This window comes from Macrotis lagotis, chromosome 3 (genome assembly GCF_037893015.1).
Source record: "Macrotis lagotis isolate mMagLag1 chromosome 3, bilby.v1.9.chrom.fasta, whole genome shotgun sequence".
Classification (NCBI taxonomy): Eukaryota; Metazoa; Chordata; class Mammalia; order Peramelemorphia; family Peramelidae; genus Macrotis; species Macrotis lagotis.
In genome coordinates, this window is record NC_133660.1 from 7,832,572 (window position 1) to 7,853,993 (window position 21,422).

At 36.4% G+C, this 21,422-nt stretch overlaps 1 protein-coding gene across 1 annotated transcript in view; it reads left to right on the forward strand.

Moving 5' to 3' along the window:
• LOC141517212 (glyceraldehyde-3-phosphate dehydrogenase-like) overlaps positions 1-14,928 on the forward strand; it is a 33,899-nt gene extending 18,971 nt beyond the window's left edge. Inside the window, 3 exon segments of the mRNA XM_074228045.1 lie at positions 14,157-14,206; positions 14,209-14,314; positions 14,361-14,928. Of these exon segments, the coding sequence (XP_074084146.1) occupies positions 14,157-14,206; positions 14,209-14,314; positions 14,361-14,928 (724 nt within the window).
• The last annotated feature ends 6,494 nt before the right edge of the window (positions 14,929-21,422 follow it).

Below are 21,422 nucleotides of genomic sequence, written 5' to 3' on the forward strand. Positions count from 1 at the left end.
GGCTATTTAGGCATCTGGGCCCCCAGTTGTGATACAACCAATCAAAGTTCTGACTATAGTCAATCAAAAAGCCATCTCCTATCCACATAGTTATCAGACTGTAAGAAGTTACTGAGAGTCTTCATAGTGTCTCCAAGGCATTTCCATTCCCCAACATCACAACTCTCATATAAGCAAGCTCCTAACATCATGCAAAGGAGAAGTTTAATCCATGCATTCACCAAACCTCTTTTGTATTTCTATAAGCAGATCAAAACTTACACTGATGGCCAGTCCCCTGGGTAAGAAGACTATTTATTTCTATTTCTTCCCTCTTGGGTCATTTGGTCCTGTGTAAACAGACCTGGGTTCTTTGCCTGCCTTGGGGCTTATTCTATGGCATCCTGATATCTACCCTAGCATCCAGTTTTTGTTGACAGAACATTATCAATGCCTCAAGGAACAAGAGTGATTTTCAGGAGGGACCTGCAGGACCCAATATAATAGTAGTTGAAACAAAGTGACTCATGTTGTAGCAATAACACCTTTGGATGAAAACTTGATAAAAACCAATTCTAAGTAGTAAAAGTTTACTAAGTAGCCCGGAGCTAAAAAGTTAAGTATCCTTGATACAGAGGAAATGGGAGGGAAAATATGCCTTTGTAGGGTTAGGAAATGTCTGTATTTCTTTCTATCTATGAATTAAATATCTCTTTTTTTTTTTGCAAGGCAGGGGCTTAAGTGACTTGCCCAAGATCACACAGCTAGGTAATTAAGTGCCTGAGGTCAAATTTGAACTCAGGTCCTCCTGACTCCAAGGCTGGTGCTCTATCCACTGCACCACTTAGCTGCCTCTAAATATCTCTTTGAAACAAAAAAAAAATGCTAATAAATGGTTAAATGGTTAACTTACTGAGCACTACTCACTAGCATCTTACTATGAGGGAGAATACAGCTATCAGGGACTTGAACCAATGACAGGAGAGAGAACAAATATAGCTTCAAATCCTTCAGTACATCTAAAACCCAGAGGAACAGATGTAAAGACCTGGCTCTGGGAGAGTGAGAGTTCATTATCCAGAAGAATCTCCTATCTCATATTGCTGCTGAGACCTGGTGAAATACTTCAGTAGCTATTTTCCTCTCTGCTTTATCACTGTCTGGCAAACCAGCATTGCTAACCAAGACAATTTTCCCATTTTTTTAAATTTTGCTTACTTGCTGATTATAGTTCAACATATTTTTCTTTAAATAAAGATAAGATAGTTGTAATTGTGTTCTGAGTGATGGTCTGTGCTGTAGGAATTGTAGATAAGAGGAAACCCCTCATCCACAAGACTATTTTATTATGAAGAACTTAATTGACTGGGGAATTTTGTTTTCAGCCTAATGACGGAGCTCTCCTGTAGGCTCAGAGTTTTTATTTTCTTTTCTGAAAAATTCATAAACTTCCTAACAGCCAGAATTTAAAAGTGAACTGGGGCTCTCAGTTTTTTCATGGGCTAAGCAAGTCATTATTCATAGTAAGAGTAAGTCTCTTTGAGTGTGGATACCTGGGCCTAAGCAATTTTCACCTTCTATTCTCTCCAGAGGGAGGGCTCCACCCAAAGCTGAGTCCTAAAGACTGGAGACTTGGGGGCTGGGGGTTTGAGGGAAGGGTCAGTTCCTTTCAGGAAAGAAAAGGAATAGAAACAAGCACCAAACAATCAACTTTGCCCTTCATCGCATCTACCACCTACTAGTTTCAATTTAATAATTCACAATTTCTTATACAGTTCTCTGTTCTTTATGTATTGAAATGTTCATTTTTAATCTTTATTAAATTCATATGGAAAAAGAAAATTTAAAAATCTAGTGTAATTCTCTCACTTTGCACATGAAGAAACAAGACCCAGGAAGGTTAAATTGGCTGAAAAAGATGAGAATTAGACTCCAAATTCCATGCTTTTTCTCTTATATTTCCTCAGACCCCAAATGCATCTGGATGACCCCCCTTCAAAGTTCTTGATCTCCATTTTGTGTACCAGGGTCTACTAAAACCAGGCATCCAGCAGATTCCAAAGTTAAACCAGATTAAAAGGAAGTCTATGAGATCTGCCACTGGTTGAATTTTTCATGGAGTTGCTTGGGACCCAGGTGGTCAGATGCAATTGTAGCTGAGTGATGCTTATATTGTCAGACAAAGTGCTATTTTGTTTCACTTAAATATAGTTCTAGTATAGCATCAAATTTGATAAAGGGAGAGTAGTGGGGAATGGTGATGATTTTTTAAACATCATTAAAACATTTGTAAAAATGGAATAATACATTAAATAATACAAATAATACAAAAAATAATACATTAAAAACACTGGGTTTGCTCTCTTTTATGTTTCTAGAATTGAATTGAACTCAAGGTAGTGTTAGGGACATAAGGTCATCAGTCTATGATTAGAGGAAAGCTTTAAAGTAAATTGGTCAAATCCTTTTTTTAATTAAGTTTTAATTGATGTTTTCTTATATCATCATAGTTATCTCCAGGTTAAAAAAAAATAAACAAACGAGCCCATGCTCTATTTCTTGCTTCCAAGGTCAATTATAGAAAGAAAGGGTCTTTTCTGGAATATAGACTTGTGTCCTCAATCCTGGGGCTATCTTCATCTGAACTGTCCCTAGGTATGTATTTTTTTTTAGCTTAAGTGGCTTACCCAAGGCCACACAGCTAGGTAATTATTAAGTGTCTGAGGCCAAATTTGAACTCAGGTCCTCCTAACTCCAGGGCCGGTGTTCTATCCACTGTACCACCTAGCTGCCCCCAGGTATATATTTCTAAGTCAAGCTTCCTCTGACCTGGACAGTGTTTCTTGATGCATCAAGAGGACCCCTATGATTCAACCTCGGCCAATTACTACCAGTGTGAACACAGGAAAGTCACTAACCTCTCTTGGCCCATTTCCTCATCCTCTTCTCCTTATTCTGCTTTGTATCTGGAGATGAAATCAGCCATGCCCATCACAATAATTATTATTGCTCAATAATATTATTAATAATATGGGATAATATTATAGTATCTCTGGTTCTCTGGTTCCCTCCCCTTCCACTTTAGAGTATTTATATTAAATGAAAAATTGAGTACAATCTCAATCCCTCAGAGCTCAATTTGAACGTTGTACAGTGATGTATTTCTTGAATTCTCTCAGCATTCATGAAATTTTGCACTAGGCTTATTGCTCAAATAAGAAAACAAAATAACCCCCCCCCCAAAAAAATCCCACTTTCATCTGATGAGTGTTAAACGCAGGAAGTTCAAGTTTTAAAAACAGACTCATCCAGGCCAGAAAATTTTTCCACAAGACATACTGAGATGATGAAGAGATGTCAAATGCATTCTAATTCCTCCTAGAGTCAGTATATTTCATTTGCAGTGCCACTACCTAGAGTCATATGGGAGTCTTTGTAAAGAATTCTAGCTTTCCAGAACATAATATTTTTAAGATTGGAAAGAACTAGCCCAATTGTTTCATTTTTATAGATGAGGAAACTGGGGCACAGAGAGGTTAGTGACCTACCCAAGAGCATAATGGTAATAAATGGAAGCTTATATTAAAAATGATCCAGCTATGTCTCTGCTTCTGCTGACACTGGCATCAAGGAGACTGCCAATCCACTTTCATTTAGAGATTTTTTTTAAAGGGGATATGGTGGAATAGAAAAGATTAGGTAGAAATTGTTAATTTAGGTTGAGGGCAACAAGGCTTTATATCCTGACCAAGGAAAGCAAAGTAGTGAGCATCATGTTTGAATGTTCTGAAGTTTGAATTCAGAATCTCTAAGGATATAAATCTGGTGAAAGGTAAAGTAGGGGTGCTATTGGGGTAATGAATTTTGCAAACATTAAATTACATGTAAATTTGTTTTTTGAGTCGCTGTCAGTGATAACTGAAAGACCAGTCAGGGAGAGGAACAACATATTTAGAAAAGGGAATTATCCTGATTTCCAAAAAAAAGAAAAGGGTCTGTAAGCCACAAGGTCTTAAATTTCAATTCCTGGGAAGTGGTTAGTAAACATCTAGAAAAAAAAGTGACAATTTCAAAAAAAGCTATATAGAGGAGAGGAGTCCCATGGTAATAGTTTACCTTGATTTTAGAAAAGCATTTCATAAAGCATCTCACAGTATTCTGATAGAAAACAGAGGCAAGGACCTTATATAAATAAAAATAGATGACTTAAAAGACCAAACTCAAAATGTATTTGTTACTAGTTCAATGTCAACTTTTGAGATCTCCAGTGGAGAGCCCCAAGGCATCTATGGATGGTCCTTTGCTATTAACATTGTTATGACTTGGATATATTATTATGACTTGTGTAAAGGTACAAATGGCATCACTTGTCAAATTCAAAAGGATCCTGATAGACTTCCTGAAGTTTTCCATAAAGTACCAAAATATACCCAATGATGCCTGAACCAGATTAAAATATAATTGGCAAATATTTAATAAAATAAGTAAAAATACAATAAAACATTGATAATATTGCATTTTAAAACTAAGTCAACATGGGCCCTCAGGGATTCTTCTTAGGGTTTAGTGGCTTGCGTTTTTATTTGAGTTTGACACAAGAGCTGGAGCACAGGGTAGAATTTGATAAGATGAAATGCAATGGAAATAAAAGCAAAGTCTTATCCTTTGGTTCTAAAACTGGGTTCACAAGTACTAGACAGTGGAAGTAACATTAAGCAGCAGGTATCTGGAAAAAGATCTGGGAGAATAAGTGGAGTAATGGATGGAAATTGAAAAGAGATTGATGTTAGGCTTCATGTTAGGCTTCATAGTGATTGAAGTGAACCAAAGTAGAATAGTCTGCCTTAAGAGGGAGTGGTTTTCCCTTCTTTTGGAAGAATCCAAACAAGGAGTGGACCTATTTGTTATGTTGTGGTGATGACTGGAGATAGGGGGATGGCTAGTGGTCATAGTAGATAGCTGCTAACCTTTCAATTCTAAAATTTAGTCATTCTATGATTAATTTGGACCAACATCTAATGTATAAAAGTAACAGAGAAAAGAAGAAACATGGGGGCGGCTAGGTGGTGTAGTGGATAAAGCACCGGCCCTGGAGTCACGAGTACCTGGGTTCAAATCCGGTCTCAGACACTTAATAATTACCTAGCTGTGTGGCCTTGGGCAAGCCACTTAACCCCGTTTGCCTTGCAAAAAAAAAAAGACCTAAAAAAAAAAGAAAAGAAAAGAAGAAACATAATTCAGTGGGAGAATTTGCAATGATCTGTATCTGGAAATTCTTTGCTGAATGTTCTAATGTTTGCATGCACTGCTTTAGACAATATTTTTGAAATGTCCCCCAGCTGTTGCAACATATAATATGTGATGGAATCAGGAAGACCTAAGTTCAAATCTTGCTTCAAACACTATCTGTACATCTCTGGACCTACCACAAATATCTCTCCAATTCAGTTTACTCAACTACAAAGAGAGATAATAACACTTCCCTCCCAGAATTGTGGCAAGGATCAAAGGAGTTAACATATGTAAAGTTTTTGACAAACCTTAAAGGACTATATAAATTCCAGCTTATTATCATGATTTAATAAATCGACTTGCGTTTAAAGACTGTATAGTTTTGAGTTCTTCTCCATATTTATATTTCTGCTTAAGATAAATGTACAATGAACTGATAAAATTATTCAAATGAATTTTTAAAATTTTATTCTAAAAAGTCTCTACATTTCAGTATTTTCCGGACTCATGTTAATAGAGCTTAATTAGATAGTTTCTGAATATTTGTATCAAATTTTCAGAAATTAGGTTCTTACTTTTTATATATTAATTATGTCTGTTCTTTAAGGTTTTGACTGACTGTAGTTGCCTAAATTAGCCCAGAAGAAAGTATTAAATGTCAAATTGCATGGAAATCTTTGAAAATTATTCTAGTTGGAAGAGGCAGCAAATTGAATGAGAATTCCAGCTGAAACCAGAATTTAGAAACAATGAAGTGATCTACACAAGCATTTATTAAATGTTTGGTACAAACTATGACAAGAACTTTGACAAGTACTAGAAGGGATATAGAAGGAAAACAAAAACAGGATATCATCAGGAACTTCATCATCCTGCAAGACTTGGTATTCACATCTCCTCAGTACCCACAGGATTCTTTGTCCCAGTAATTAGAGAGCAGAGAGAGAAGATTCCCTCCAAAATTTCTATTTAAAGAGTGTACAAGCCAGTCATGTCATTTCCATTGTCCTTTTTTATCTTTCCCTATCCCCCAACTTTTTTTGTTTGTTTTTGCAAGGCAATGGGGGTTAAGTGGCTTGCCCAAGGCCACACAGCTAGGTAATTATTAAATGTCTGAGGCTGGATTTGAACTCAGGTACTCCTGACTCCGGGGCCAGTGTTCTACCCACTGTACCACCTAGCTCCCCCCCCCCAACTTTTCAACCTCTTTTTCTATTAGATTGTAATATTGGATTGTAAACTATTAAAGGGGAGGAACTAGCTTCTTTCTTTTTCATTTATATACCAAGTCTGTCACAGCACCTAACACAGGTACTTTATAAATTTTTTTAATTTTTAAAAGCTTTATTAATTTCCATTTTTATAGTTATTAGTAAGCATTTATTAAGGACTTATTATTTACTAGGCACCTCTGGGAATACAAAGAAAGAAAAAAAGACAGTCCCTGCCATTAATCAGCTCACAATCTAATACAGAGAAACAGCATGCAAAAACAACTTTGAACCAATAAGGTCTATACAAGTTAAATTGGAGATTATTGATAGAAGAGTTTACATTTTTTCTTTTCCCTTAGCCTACCTTGTGACATTAAATAAGGAAAGACAATTAAGTTTTTTCTTTTTACATGGGGCATTTCCTGATTCCTCTCCTCCTCTACCAGCTACTAGTGTACTCTCAAAAAATTTCATTTTGCTTATACTCTTTTTTTTTGGATTATTCACATTTTATTTTATTTTTTTTAATTTTTATTAAAGATATTATTTGAGTTTTACAGTTTTCCCCCAATCTTGCTTCCCTCCCTCCACCCCCACCCCACAGATAGCACTCCATCAGTCTTTACTTTGTTTCCATGTTGTACCTGGATCCAAATTGGGTGTGATGATCATATCCTTAAAGAGAACAGAATTCTCAGAGGTAACCCAGATCAAACCATGGGGTTTTTTTTCCAAATTAAAGGGAATAGTCCTTGTACTTTGTTCAAACTCCACAGCTCCTTATCTGGATACAGATGGTACTCTCCTTTGCAGACAGCCAAAAATTGTTCCCAATTGTTGCGCTGATGGAATGAGCAAGTCCTTCAAGGTTGAACATCACTCCCATGTTGCTGTTAGGGTGTACAGTGTTTTTCTGGTTCTGCTCATCTCACTCAGCATCAGTTCATGCAAATCCCTCCAGGTTTCCCTGAAATCCTGTCCCTCCTGGTTTCTAATAGAACAATAGTGTTCCATGACATTACTTTATAAATTTTTGACTGAAAAATGCTGACATTTTAGTTGGGGATACAATATGAAAACATCTATGTACATACAAGATATTTACAATGTATATGGAAGTTAATCTCAAAATAAGATACTAAGGAGGGTGGGGAACTGGGGTGGGGGGTGGATTGGGAAGTATGGTATGGGAGAGATAACTGGGAAAGTATTCCTGAAGATCATGGGACCTGAATTGAGTTTTGAAGGAAACCAGTGAAACTAAAAGATGACAGTGAAGAATTTCAGGCACAGGGAATAGCCAGTACATAGGCACAGACATGAAAGAACTTGCCATGCACCTACAATGAATATGCTATTGGAGTTGGACCTAACAGTATATGGAAGAGAGTCAAGAGTCAAGGTTATGATGAGCTTTGAATGTCAAATAGAACATTTTATTTTTGATCTAGGAAGCTCCTAGAATTTGTTGAGTAATGGAGTGACATGGTCAGATCTGCACTTTGATATCTGGGTAGAGATAAAATTGGAGTAGGCAGACATCTGAAACAGAGACAAGAAAGATACTACAATCTTCCCATCAGAAGGTGATAGGGACCTGAACCAGGTTGGAGGGTAAAAAAGAGATAGGGATGAAAGATACTGTGAAGGTAATGATGACAATATATAGTAATGTTGTGTGTATGGAGTAAGGGAGAGTGAGAAGTCAAGAATGATACCAAAGCTGTCAACCAGGCTGACTGCAAGGATGGTAGTGCCATTGCCAGTAATTGGAAATTTCAGATTGAAGAGTAGATTTTTGGGAAAAATAAGGAATTCTATTTTGAACAGTTTAAGTTTGAGATGCCTATAAGGCATCCACTTCATTTGGGATAAAGATAGTAGACACTGTCCCAAAGTCAGTCTTCTGCTACCTGGAAGAATCTGAAGTGAGGCATTATAATTCATAATTGCTCCATGTGCATCAAGTAGGAGAATATGTATTCCAAGTAAGGAGAAATGAAAATTTCTAAAACAATTCATAAATTTGTAAATGCTCACTAAATTTAGAGGTTGAGGGTACAACCAGACCTGTGATTTTCCTGGTATTGGGAACTCTCAATGAGACCTATCTACCAATGTACATCAGTACCTTCTCTGTAACTTAAGTCTTTGAAAGTAAACTGGGGGGGGGGGGAGAGCCAAGATGGCCACATGAAGGCAGCATTTCCCAGGAACTCCTTACCCCCAAACTCCAAAAGCCATAAAATTATGACTGTAGCCAAAATTTAGGGGGGGCAGAACCCACAGAAAGACTGAGTGATATATTTTCCCAGTCCAAGTTCCACAGGAAAGGTGTGTTTCACCAGGACTGGAACTTGGAAAAAGTCCCAATCCATAGTACAGCCCCAGAACAGCCTGAAGGGATGGGGAGAGAATTCTTCTACACCAGAATGAGTGTGGAGTAAGGGAGCACTGGTTGCACAACCTGTAGCAAGAATCTGAGGAAAGCAGGCTGCACCTCCAGAGCACAGCCCACAGACAGTAAGGGAGTCAGGAAAGACCGCCAAGATTTCTCTGCTCTCCCTTGGGAGAGCTGTTTGCCTATACTCAGATCTAGGTTGCAGTTTGGGCTTCCATACTAAGATAGCCAAACAGGATGCTCCTTATAGCTCCAGGGCAGAGGGAAGTATGGGTCTATCTACATATCAAAGCACAGACAAGAGAGCATAAGATCTTAGAGGAATAAAGATTCCAGTGGGGTGCCCCCCAAAAATCCCAAAGCCTTGGAAGTGTTTTAAATTAGTCTTGGACTGAGGAAATGAGTAAACAACAGAAAAAGAAGACTCTGAGCATAGATAATCATTTAAGTCCCATGGAAGATCAAAACACATACTCAGATGACAACAAAATCAAAGTTTCCATATCCAAAACCTCCAAGAGAAATAGAAAATGGGCTCAGACTATGGATGTGCTCAAAAAAGACTTTGAAAAGGAATTAAGGGAGGTGGAGGAAAAATTGGGAGGAGAAATGAGAGTGATGCAGAAATATCCTGAAAACCAAAACAACAGCTTGGTGAAAGAAATACAAAAAAATACTAAAGAAAATAATATGTTAAAAACCAGTTTAGGCCTAAAGGAAAAAGCAAAGCAAAAGGCAAATGAGGAGAAGAATGCCTTCAAAAGTAGAATTGGCCAGCTGGAAAAGGAGATAAAAAAAGCTCCCTGAAGAAAATAACTCCTTCAAATGCAGAATGGAACTAAAGGAAGCTGATGACTTTGCAAGAAAGCAGGAAGAAACAAAGCTCTTCCAAAAGAAGCCAAAAATTAGAAGAAAATGTAAAATATCTCATTGGAAAAACAACTGACCTTGAAAGCAGATCCAGAAGAAATAAATTAAAAATTATTGGGCTACCTGAAAGCCAAAAACAGGAAAAGAGCCTAGATTTCATTTTTCAAGAAATAATACAGCAAAATTGCCCTGAGATCCTAGAAGCAGAGGGTAAAATAGAAACTGAGGGAATTCACAGGTCACCTCCTAAAAGAAATCCCAAAAGAAAAACTTCCAGGAATATTATAGCCAAATTCCTAAACTCCCAAATCAAAGAGAAAATTCTGAAAGATTCCAGAAACAAACAATTCAACTACTGAGGCTCCATAGTCAGGATTGCACAGGATCTGGCAGCATCTACATTAAAGGCTTTTAGGGATTGGAATATGGTATTCCAGAAGACAAAAGATCTTGGTCTACAACCAAGAATCAACTACCCAGCAAAACTGAACATCCTCTTTCAGGGGAAAAAGATGGACTTTCAATGAAACAGGGGACTTTCAAACTTTCCCATTGAAACAACCAGAGCTGAACAGAAAGTTTGATCTCCAAGTATAGGACTCTGGTGAACCATAGAGGGGGTGGATAAGAAGGACTAACTATGAGGAATTTAATGATATTGAAGTTTGTATTCTTGCATGGGAAGAAGATATGGATAACTCATATAAACTTTCTCATTTATAAGAACTGTTAGAAGGAGCATATAGAGACAGGGCATAGGAAGGAGCAGAATATAATGGTATAATATAGTAAAAAGATAGAGTCAATGGGTGATAAAGGGAAGTACTGGGAGGAAGGGACAGGAGAGGAAGAAGCTAAGAAATTTCACATAAGAGTCAAGATAAAGCTTTTTCAATGGAGTGGAAAGGGGGAAGGCAAGGGAGAATGAGAGAGGAAATAACATACGTATTTAATAGAGTGAGGAAATTTATCTTACCCTAGAGAAAAATGAGAAGAAAGGGATGGGATAAGGGGGAATGGGGGGAGGGAAGGGGGAATAGGTGATAGAAAAGAGGGAAGATTGAGGGAGAGGGTACTCAGATGCAACACACTTTTGGACAGGGCCAGGATGAAAGGAGAGAGAAAATAGAATAAATGAGAGTGGGGAGGAATAGAATGGAGGGAAATACAACTAGTAATAGCAACTGTGGGGAAAATATAGAAGCAACTTCTCTGGTGGACTTAAGATAAAGAAAGCAACTCACCCCAGAGACAGAACCATTGGAATCCTCTCTCTCTCTCTCTCTCTCTCTCTCTCTCTCTCTCTCTCTCTCTCTCTCTCTTTCTCTCTCTCTCTCTCTCACTATTCATGAGGTTTCTTATCTTCTTAGAGGGGGAGGGGGGTTCATGTTTATTCTTACAACAAAATTATTGTAATAATAGTGTTCATGAGGTTTCTTATCTTCTTAGAGGGGGAGGGGGGTTCATGTTTATTCTTACAACAAAATTATTGTAATAATAGTGTTCACTTGCAAAAAAAGAAAAATAAACATAAAGACCCAACAATGCTTGAAAGAAAAAAAAAGTTATCTGGGGCACTGAGAAGTTAATGACCTTCTCAAGTAACAGAAGTATCAGGTCTTCCTGACTCTGAGGCCATTTCTTTAGCCACTGCTACATGTAGCCTCACATATAATGGTTATAACAATATGAATTTATTGCTACTGTTCTAATTAAGTAGGACTTAGTAATTACAACTCTAACTGAATTTTAAAAAACCATTGGAAGAATTAAGTGCTGACTTTTAGGAATGCAAATAAATCTTCTTGGAGCAATAGAACCATGCTTAGAAAACCCAGAAAAATAATTCAAATTTGACTTTTTTATGTCCAAAGAGTTTACTAAATTCAAAAATAATTGCTAGTTTTAAATTTATGAAAAGATAATGCCAGTGCTTTATCTATTATTGACTTCCTGACATACCCATATGATTTCCCTTATATTAAGATATTTATTTCTAGTCCTCTTCCATTCTAATGATAATTTCAGCAATATCTACTTAGTTTCTGAGAATTAATGTGTTCAAAGAACCGTGTGGCTGTTCTTCAAGCAATCAACAATTTTGTGTTATTTTAAAGTCCCAGAATTTTATTAACTAGAAGTATTAGAGACAGGCCTAATATGGGTACTCTTTTAGCTCAAACTTATTGTTGGGATTAAATGTGATGTCACAGAACTTGAACAGTTAACAGAAGATTTACTTAGCCTTGATATAGCAAGGATGTGAAACAAAAAATACTGTGACTCTTATCTTTAAAAGTCATGGCCCCCTTATTTCCAAATGCAAACTCATCTATTCAGTAGGGAAAGAAATGATGAACCTAGTGGTCTTTGGATGTCTACCAAGTCAAAAGGGCCCTGACCTCATGTGAGTGGGAACTCATTCTTATTGGTGAACAAGAAATCATATCAATACAATTCATTTGTGTATGACAATAGCATGTCAGATCCTTCTATCCTTCACCATATCCCAAAGTCTGTCAAAGCTCATGTTCCATGGCACTGTTCATCTCATACTCTGCCTTCCCCTTCTCCTTTTGCCTTCAATCTTTTTCAGCATTGTAGTATTTTCCGATGAGTACTGTCTTTTCATTTTGTGAACAAATTATTTAAGCTTCAGTTTCAGTATTTGACTTTCCAGTGAATAGTCTGATTTAATTTCTTTTACTATTGACTAATTTGGTCTCCTTGCCATCCAAGGGACTCTCAAAAGTCCCTTGCAGCAAAAGTCAAAAACATTGATTCTGTGGCACTCAGCTTTCTTTATAGCTCAACTCTCATAGTTATATATTGCTATTGGAAAAACTATAACTTTGTTCATGTGGACATTTGTCACCAAGACAATGTCTCTAATGTTGTATGCTGTGAAAATTTGCCATAGTTTTCCTCCCAAGGAGCAAGGATCTTTCAGTTTCATGACTGTAGATACCATCTTCAGTGACCTTGAGTTCAAGAATGTAAAATCTGACACTCGTACTATTTCTTCTCCATCTATTTGCCAGGAAGTGATAGGACCAGTAACCATATGTGTTTTTTTCTTCATGTTAAGCTTCAAGTCAAATTTTGTATCTCATTCAACCTCATCAAGAGGCTTCTTAATTCTTCACTTTCTGCCATCAGAGTATTGTCACTTACATTGTTAATATTGGGATTGTTAATATTTCTCTCAGCAACCTTAATTCTGGCTTTGGAATTTATCCAGGCTGGCATTTTACATACTGTATTCTGCATATACATTTAATAAATAATGTGGAAATACACAGCCTTGTTATACTTTATTAGTCTTAACTTAATCAGTTGTTCCATGTTTGATTCTAACTATTGCTTCTTGACTCCAGCATACAGTTTGTCAGGAGACAAGTGAGATGATGTGGCACTCATATTTCTTTTTTTGTTTGTTTTTTTTAGGTTTTTGCAAGGCAAATGGGGTTAAGTGGCTTGCCCAAGGCCACACAGCTAGGTAATTATTAAGTGTCTGAGACCGGATTTGAACCCAGGTACTCCTGACTCCAGGGCTGGTGCTTTAATTACTATGCCACCTAGCTGCCCCAGCACTCATATTTCTTTGAAGACTTGCTGTATTTATCGTGATCCACATAATCAAAGGCTTTGAAGTAATAAGTTAAGCAGAAGTAAATTTTTTCTGGAAATCCCTTGTTTTTCTTGATAATACATTGAATGTTGGCAATTTGGTCTCCTTGAAAATCAGCCTGTACTTCTGTATTTCTCAATTCACATACTGAATTTCATAAGAAATATGATTTAGATCTTACCTATATGGTCTGATAGTTTTCCCTACTTCCTTAAATTTAAGTCTGAATTTTGCAATAAGACACTCATGATCTGAACTGCAGTTAGGTACAGATCTTGTTTTAATTTACTATATAAAGTTTCTCCACCTTTGGCTACTAAGTATATAAATCAATATGATTTCAATATTGACCATCTGGTGGTGTCCTTGTATAGGGTTGCCCTTTGGTTGTTGAAAAAGACGTTTTGCTACGGTCAGGGAGTTATCTTGACAAAACTCTAATCTTCTCTTCACTGTTTCATTTTGTACTCCAAGGACAAATTTAACCTACCATTCCAATTATCTTTTAATTTCCTTCTTTTGCATTCTAATGCCCTATGATGCATGTGACTTTTTTTTACTTTTCTTTTCAGTGATATTTCTAGAATATGTGGGTCTTCATAGAATTGATCATTTTTAGCCTCTTCAACATCAGTGGTTGGAACATAGACTTGTATTACTGTGATATTAAATGGTTTGACTTGGATGTTGAAGATATTCTGTCATTTTTGAGATTATACTCCCTCTTTTCCTTTTCTCACCATTTTTTTAAATTATGAAGACTACTCTATTTCTCCTAAATGATTCTTTACATATTAGTATATATAATGATTACCTGAATTAATTTCAGAGATGCTGGAGCTGAATATGTTGTAGAGTCCACTACCATGGAAAAGGCTGGACTCAATTGAAGAATGGAGCCAAATGGGTCATTATCTCTGCCCCTTCTGCCCCAATGTTCATGATGGGCGTGAACCATGAGAAATATGATAATTCCCTTAAGATAATAATAATAATAATAATAATAATAATAATAATAATAATAATAATAAGATAATAATGCCTCCTGCACTACCAACTGCTTGCTGCCCTTGGCCAAGGTTATTCATGATAACTTTGGCATTGTGGAAGGACTCATGTCCACAGTGCATGCTATTACTGCTACCCAGAAGACTGTGGATGGTCCCTCTGGCAACCTGTGGCGTGATGGTTGTGGTGCTACCCAAAACATCATCCCTGCTTCCACTGGAGCTGCCAAGGCTGTAGACAAGGTCATCCCTGAGCTGAATGGAAAGCTCATAGGCATGGATTTCCATGTTTCCACTCCCAATGTATCTGTTGTGGATTTGACCTGCTGCCTGGAGAAACCTGCCAAATATGATGACATCAAGAAAGTGGTGAAGCAAGTATCAGATGGACCCCTGAAGGGCATCCTGGGCTACACAGAGGACCAGGTTGTATCTTGTGACTTTAACAGCAACACCCACTCTTCTGTCTTTGATGCTGGTGCTAGTATTGCCCTCAATGACCACTCTGTAAAGCTTATTTCTTGGTATGACAATGAGTATGGTTATAGTAACCATGTAGTCAACCTCATGGTCTTCATGGCCTCTAAGGAATAAAATGGGAAGCCATGGATGAATCTTCATCCTAGTCAAAAAAGGAGTTCTATCACTGGGGATCCCACATCCCTAATGTGTTCCTCTACCAGGGATCCCGTGCCCCATTCACATCCTTGTCCCAAAGCACCCCTGTTGTAGGAAGAGACATCTAGAGTTCTTTATTTTGTGTATCATCAATAAAGTCACCATATTCAGTGGGGGGAAAAAAAGTATCATTGTTTAAGGTCTCCCAATTCTCTTGACTGACTTTCCTTTTTCAAAATCAAGATCAGTCTATTCTACATTTTTTTTGAGATGAGCTCTCCTAAAATCTAGGACACACACTAGACCATCCAGTGTTTCCCTTTTGATCTATCATAAGCTTTTAGAGATGGTATGCCCACTGCCTCCCAAGGCTCTTGTCATTTTTACTTTGTCTGAAGTACCAACCCTTTAGAAGGACGTAAATGATATACTTTGGTTTTAATTTCCCTTTCCAAACTAGGGAGTCTTTGTACTTTGTGTTTTAAAAAAAAAGGGAAAATCTTGACAATGTACTAAAAATCAGAAGTATTGTCTTGCTGACAAAAAAATAAGCTAATTGAATTTAACAAAGATATATCAAGTGCCTACTAATATGAAAGCACAAGGAGAGCAATGTACTCTAGTAGACAGAATACTGGGTTTGGAACCAAAAAGAACTCAGTTGAATTCAATTCTTTTTGATTTTATTAGATGAAATAGAGTTTACAAGGAAAACAAATTAACTCAGGAGGCTGAAAATCTAGACTATACAAATGATTCACATTTACACAGATTTAGAAAACTGACTCACTTCTGGTAGAAGGCTATCAAATTACATGTGATCAAGGCAAATCCCCAATTTTTGGTTGGGTACTGTGTTTCTATATAGAAGAAAAAAAGTAAATTTTGCCTTCAGGTCCTAACTTGACAATTCAATTAAGATTTATTGATAAAAGATTGCACCAAGTTAAAATGTATTATCCTTATTGAAGAATCAATAAGTAATTTTCTATGATTTTTTTAGGCACTACAAATGAGTTCCTTTAATGTATGCTTATGTAATGTCTAAATCCGAAGGAAGCAAGATGCCTAGAGCAATTTGTGAGACTAGAATATGATTTTTGTTGTCATTGAAAATAGATGCCATTTATATTCTTATCAAGACAGAGCTCCCACAAACGAGAGTAGCTATGTACATTCTAGCTTGATATTTAAATGAAAGACAAATTTTAAGTAACTCATGACTTTCTGTTTGTGTGGAGCTGAATTGTAAAAATAAATTACTTCCCCAAAATTTACACAATTAGAATTTAAGAATGAGCAATTTCTTTTTTTTTTAATTTTTTTTTTAGGTTTTTGCTAGGCAATGGGGTTAAGTGCCTTGCCTAAGGCCACACAGCTAGGTAATTATTAAGTGTCTGAGATCTGATTTGAACCCAGGTACTCCTGACTCCGGGGCCGGTGCTCTATCCACTGTGCCACCTAGCCGCCCCTAGAATGAGCAATTTCACTAACTATATATGAGTTTTCCTAAAAGAGCATTAACATTGACTGTATATGCTTTAATATTTTGCTATTGTTGTTCAATTGTGACCAACTTTGCATAATCCCATTTGGGATTTTCTAGAAAAAAAATACTGTTGTGATTTGCCATTTCCTTCTCCTCCTTCATACAGATGAGGAAAGTGAGGCAAACAAGGTTAAATAACTTTCCCTGTGTATCACAAATAGAAAGAATCTGAGGTCACATTTGAGCCTGTTCCCATATTCTAATATACCAATGGGTATATGTTGGCATTCCCTGCAGCAGGGCATTTCTGTCCATCCTATGTGATTCCCATTTATACCCACCCTTAGGGTGAGAGACCTCCTTGAAAGCTATTGGAATGAATGGAGTCACATTTATACAGGAGGTATTTTGGGATTGGCTAAAGAAGTTTGGTCACTACCTGTGAGTTTTATGTCTAATCATTTGAGAAAATAAGTGTAAAGCAATTTAGTATAGTGCCTGCTGCATAGAGTTATATAATTTTTTGCTATTATCACTACTATTATTATTTTAGTCAAACCTAAGATAATTCCTAGGTGATATTAGCTATTGTCATCTAATAATAGTAAAGCTCTCTTATCCTTTCAGATTGATGAAGAACTTATTTATGCATAGTTTACTTTTGATTGGTTCAGTCCAGATTTCTGCCACATTCTCTGATTGTATCAGGTAGAATTGAAAATGCCCACCCTTATATGTAAAACAATTCAGTTTTACAGGTAGGGTTCACATTTGTTCACATTTGTCAAACTCAGAATAACAAAAAAAATTTTTAAGCTAAAATTAATTCTCTGCCATTTCCTAGTGGATTAGCTACATCTAAACATTATCTATATAGAAGCTCCTTAGCAAATTTGCTAAGGCTTCAAGCCCACCCTACATTTGTATTTACTGCATATTGCAACCCCTCCACATCCTCTCATACACTCAATAAACAGTAAGCTCTTTGACATCCATAACCTTTTGCTTTTGTTTTTGTCTTTGTATGGAGCACAATGAAGGCATTGTGTTTAATAAATATCTGTAGAATTGACCTGATTGAAATTTTATTCTTTGGTCCAAGGGAACCATGTTAGCTCTTTAAGACAAGAACTGACTTAATAAAAATTACTACAAAAAAATTAAGGTGTTTAAGATAACTTAAAGGAAAATGAGACTGGATAGAGGAGACAATTGAAAAGTCCAGGAAGGGTCCATGAAAGGTTGGACCAGAGTAGGTATTTCTATAAGGAAATGGAAAGAAAAGATAGCATCTAAGAGATATTCTGAAAAGTGAACAGATTAGCGAAAATAATGTAAACAATAAACTGCAACAAATAAACAAGAGGAATAGCATAACTCTGAAGTGACTGACCAACAACAAAGTAGACTGTTTAAATATAATTATTGGGCAGCTAGGTAGAACAGTGGATAGAGCACCGGCCCTGGAGTCAGGAGTACCTGGGTTCAAATCTGACCTCAGACACTTAATAATTTCCTACCTGTGTGGCCTTGGGTAAGTCACTTAACCCCATTTGCCTTGCAAAAAGCCTAAAAATCAATCAACCAATAAATAAACAAACAAATAAATAGATAAATAGATAAATATAAATAAATAAATGAACAAATGAATGAATAAAGTTATCAAGGTTGGCTAAAGAAGTAAATTGAGAATCTGCTGGAAAGAGAGGGGATTGTTACACATGTGGCCAGACCCAGACTATATGTCTAATTGTTTTGTTTGATTATATTTCTTTCTCTTACTTAATATTCATTACAAGGGAAAGATTGCTGAGTTAAAGAGACACATATTTGGAAATGAATGTTATATGAAAACAAAAGCTAACAAATATGGGGAAAAACCAAAAGGGCAGAGCCAAAGAGAACAGGATACAAACCACAGGAACTCAAAGAATGGTGCAGACAAGGACAACACAAAGGTGTTCAGAAAAGGGCATTCCTTTCACCATCAAGACACTGGTAATCATGTGCTAATGCTATAGGAAAACCTCAGACATTTTCAATTATTTGTCCTTAGGGGAAGTTTAATATTTTTGTGACCTTGGGTAACTCAGTTAAATGGCTCGGTTTCCTCACCAGAAAAAGTAGGAGGTGAACTAAATGATTTCTAAACACCCTTCCAGGTCTAAAGAGACCTTATATGGCACAATGGCATTTTAGTTGGTCTAAAATGCTATGAGATTATTTAATATCACAAGAGAGGTGTGATTTTTGCTACATTCATTCATAATTTGATTATAATTAACTGTTTCCCCATCAACATTTCTGTTTTCCCAGCATTAGATTGTGAAATCTAGGAGTCAGAGCAGATTTTAGATCTACAAAATATCATCACCTTTCTATTCTTTATACTTTCACATTTATAGCTCTCATATGACCCAAAGGTTACCCATCCTGTAGATTTCTTTTGCAGCAAAAATCAAAGTTGTTTTGACATCTAAATCAAACCAAAAAAAAAAAAAGCAAAGAAGTTTCCATAAAACAGAATTTCATTCTTCTGAGCAAGTTCCTAGCATTCTTGCATTTCTGATTTGGAATCTCTAAGAATACTAACTTTGTAGTCACTTAACAAATAACAAGCAGAAGGCAACAAGAATGATTAATGTGGAAGGCACTGTGCTGACTGCTTTATAAATATTAGCTTATTTTACAACAACCCTGTGAGGTAGAGACTATTATTCTTATTCCCATTTTACAGTTGTGGAAATGAGAGGTTAAATTATTTGCTCAGAATCACACAATTAGCAAGCAGATGACATACTTGAACTCAGTCTAGCAATCTATATACTATACTACCAACCCCTTCTAAACCCAAGTAATTGTGGATCAAGTAAAACCCAAACCTCTAAGTCCAGTTGGATGGGAAACTCCTCCTTGGTGAATTGATTGTTTAATGCTTTCCATCAGCATGAGGGATAGAGGAAAGTGGTGAGAGCTTGAGGAAAGAGATATTCTGACTTCCATCTTATAGAGAGAAATGATATTCCAAACTCTCTTGGAGTCCCTGAAGGGTGAGAAAGATTTGAAGAAGAAGCTCACATGAGAGGAGCAAAAATCCCTATCATGTCCCTTGGGTCAGATCTGGGATTTTGTGCCAGTGGAACCAAATTTCTTTGCTCCTATTGGGAGAACTCATTCATTTTATGTATTGCTTAGTATATGTTCTCATACATACACTTTCTCTGATTTCTATTTACTATTTATTTTGATAAATTGACTTATTTTCTATTTGCTACTTGTGTTTACTAGGGAATTAACATTTGATGGAAGGTAATTAAGCCTTGGATGTGTATCTTGGGACACACCACTTTCTCATGATGGAATGTGATCAAGAACACATCTTGAACCCAAAAATTATTTCCTCCCAGACCAACAGTATTTAAGGGAGCAGATATAATTCTAACCTTGTACTCCCTCTTTCTGAGGAAAACAGAATGGTCAGCCTCTGCCACCTACTTCCTAGCAGGAATCAAAGTATCTCTCAGAGAATAGATGAAGAAGGAGACTATAGAGATACCTAATTTTGCTTCCCTTTGAGTTATATTTAATCTGATCCGTGTGGACACTCATAACCCACATAGTCATAGTCCAACATTTGCACAACTTATATAAGTTATCAGAAATTTGAAGTGTTTGAAAAATTTCCATATTTCACATTTTAATACAACAGTCATCACTTTAAAACTTCCTGATATAATGTACCCCACATTCAAATAATATTAATAGAAAAAAGAACATTTCTTAATCTGTCAATATAATTTTTTCTATTAATAAATTACAAAATGTATGTTCTGATTTTAAATCATACACAAGGACAAAGAACAATGTCAGCATGCTAGGCTGGAAAAGCATCAAGCTTTCATATTTGTGTGGGCATTTTAAAATTAGAATTAAAGAGAGAGGTCCAGCTGACTCAGGGAGTCAGGGAAGAAAAAGTCTTTCTTTTGAGTTATCAAAAGGCTTTATATTCCTCCCCTTAAAGTTTCAAAGTCTACTTTATGCTGTAGTTATTTGTATATCTACCTTATCTCCTCTACTTCACTGGAAACTTTTTGAGGCAAGAGAACATGTCTTACGCAGTTTTATTATCTATGAAACTTAAGCCCAATCATCTGTAAGCATCATTCAGTGGAGAAAGGGTAATGGAGTAAAACATGGTAGGTGGCAATCAACAGGAACTTTGAAAAACAGGAATAAAAGATGGTATCAGAGAAAGGAAAGGTGGACTGGTTCTAATGTGAGAATAAAAATAACAGGGGAGCAGTAAGAAATTCACAAGAACTCAGAAAGATGGGAAATGGTTATAGATTCATTCAGAGGATGGGATATTCATTCAAAGGATGGGGATTCAAGGTAGAAGGAAGAAAGGAAGGAAATAAGAAAGGAAAGGAAGGAGGAAGAAAGGAAGGAGGATAAAAGGAAAAAGTAAGGAAAGGAAAAGGGAGAGGGAAAAGAAGGGAAGAAAGGAAGGAATAAAAGGAGAAAAGAAGGAATGTGAGAGAGAAAGAAAGAAAGAATGAGAGGAGAGAAGGAAAGAGGAAGGAAAGATGGAGGAAAGGAAGAAGGGAGAAAAAAGGAAGGAGAGAAGAAAGAAAGGAAGAAAAGAAGGTCCTCCAACATGTGTCATCTTCCTTTTTTTGTGTCTTTGTCATCTGATGAATCTAGGATGCTCTAATTTACATTTCTCTGATAATTAACTATTCAAAGCATTTTTTCCAAGTCATAATTAATAGCTTGGATCATTTCCTTTGAAAACTTCATGTTCATTTGGGGTTATACTGAAAGGTGATAAAACTGTGCATATCCTTTATACTCAGCAATACCAATACTGAAAGGGTGATAAAACTGTGCATATCCTTTATACTAAGCAGTACCAACCATAGTGGTCTATTTCCCAAAGGGATCAAAGAAAAAGATAAAGGACTAAATGTACAAAAATAAA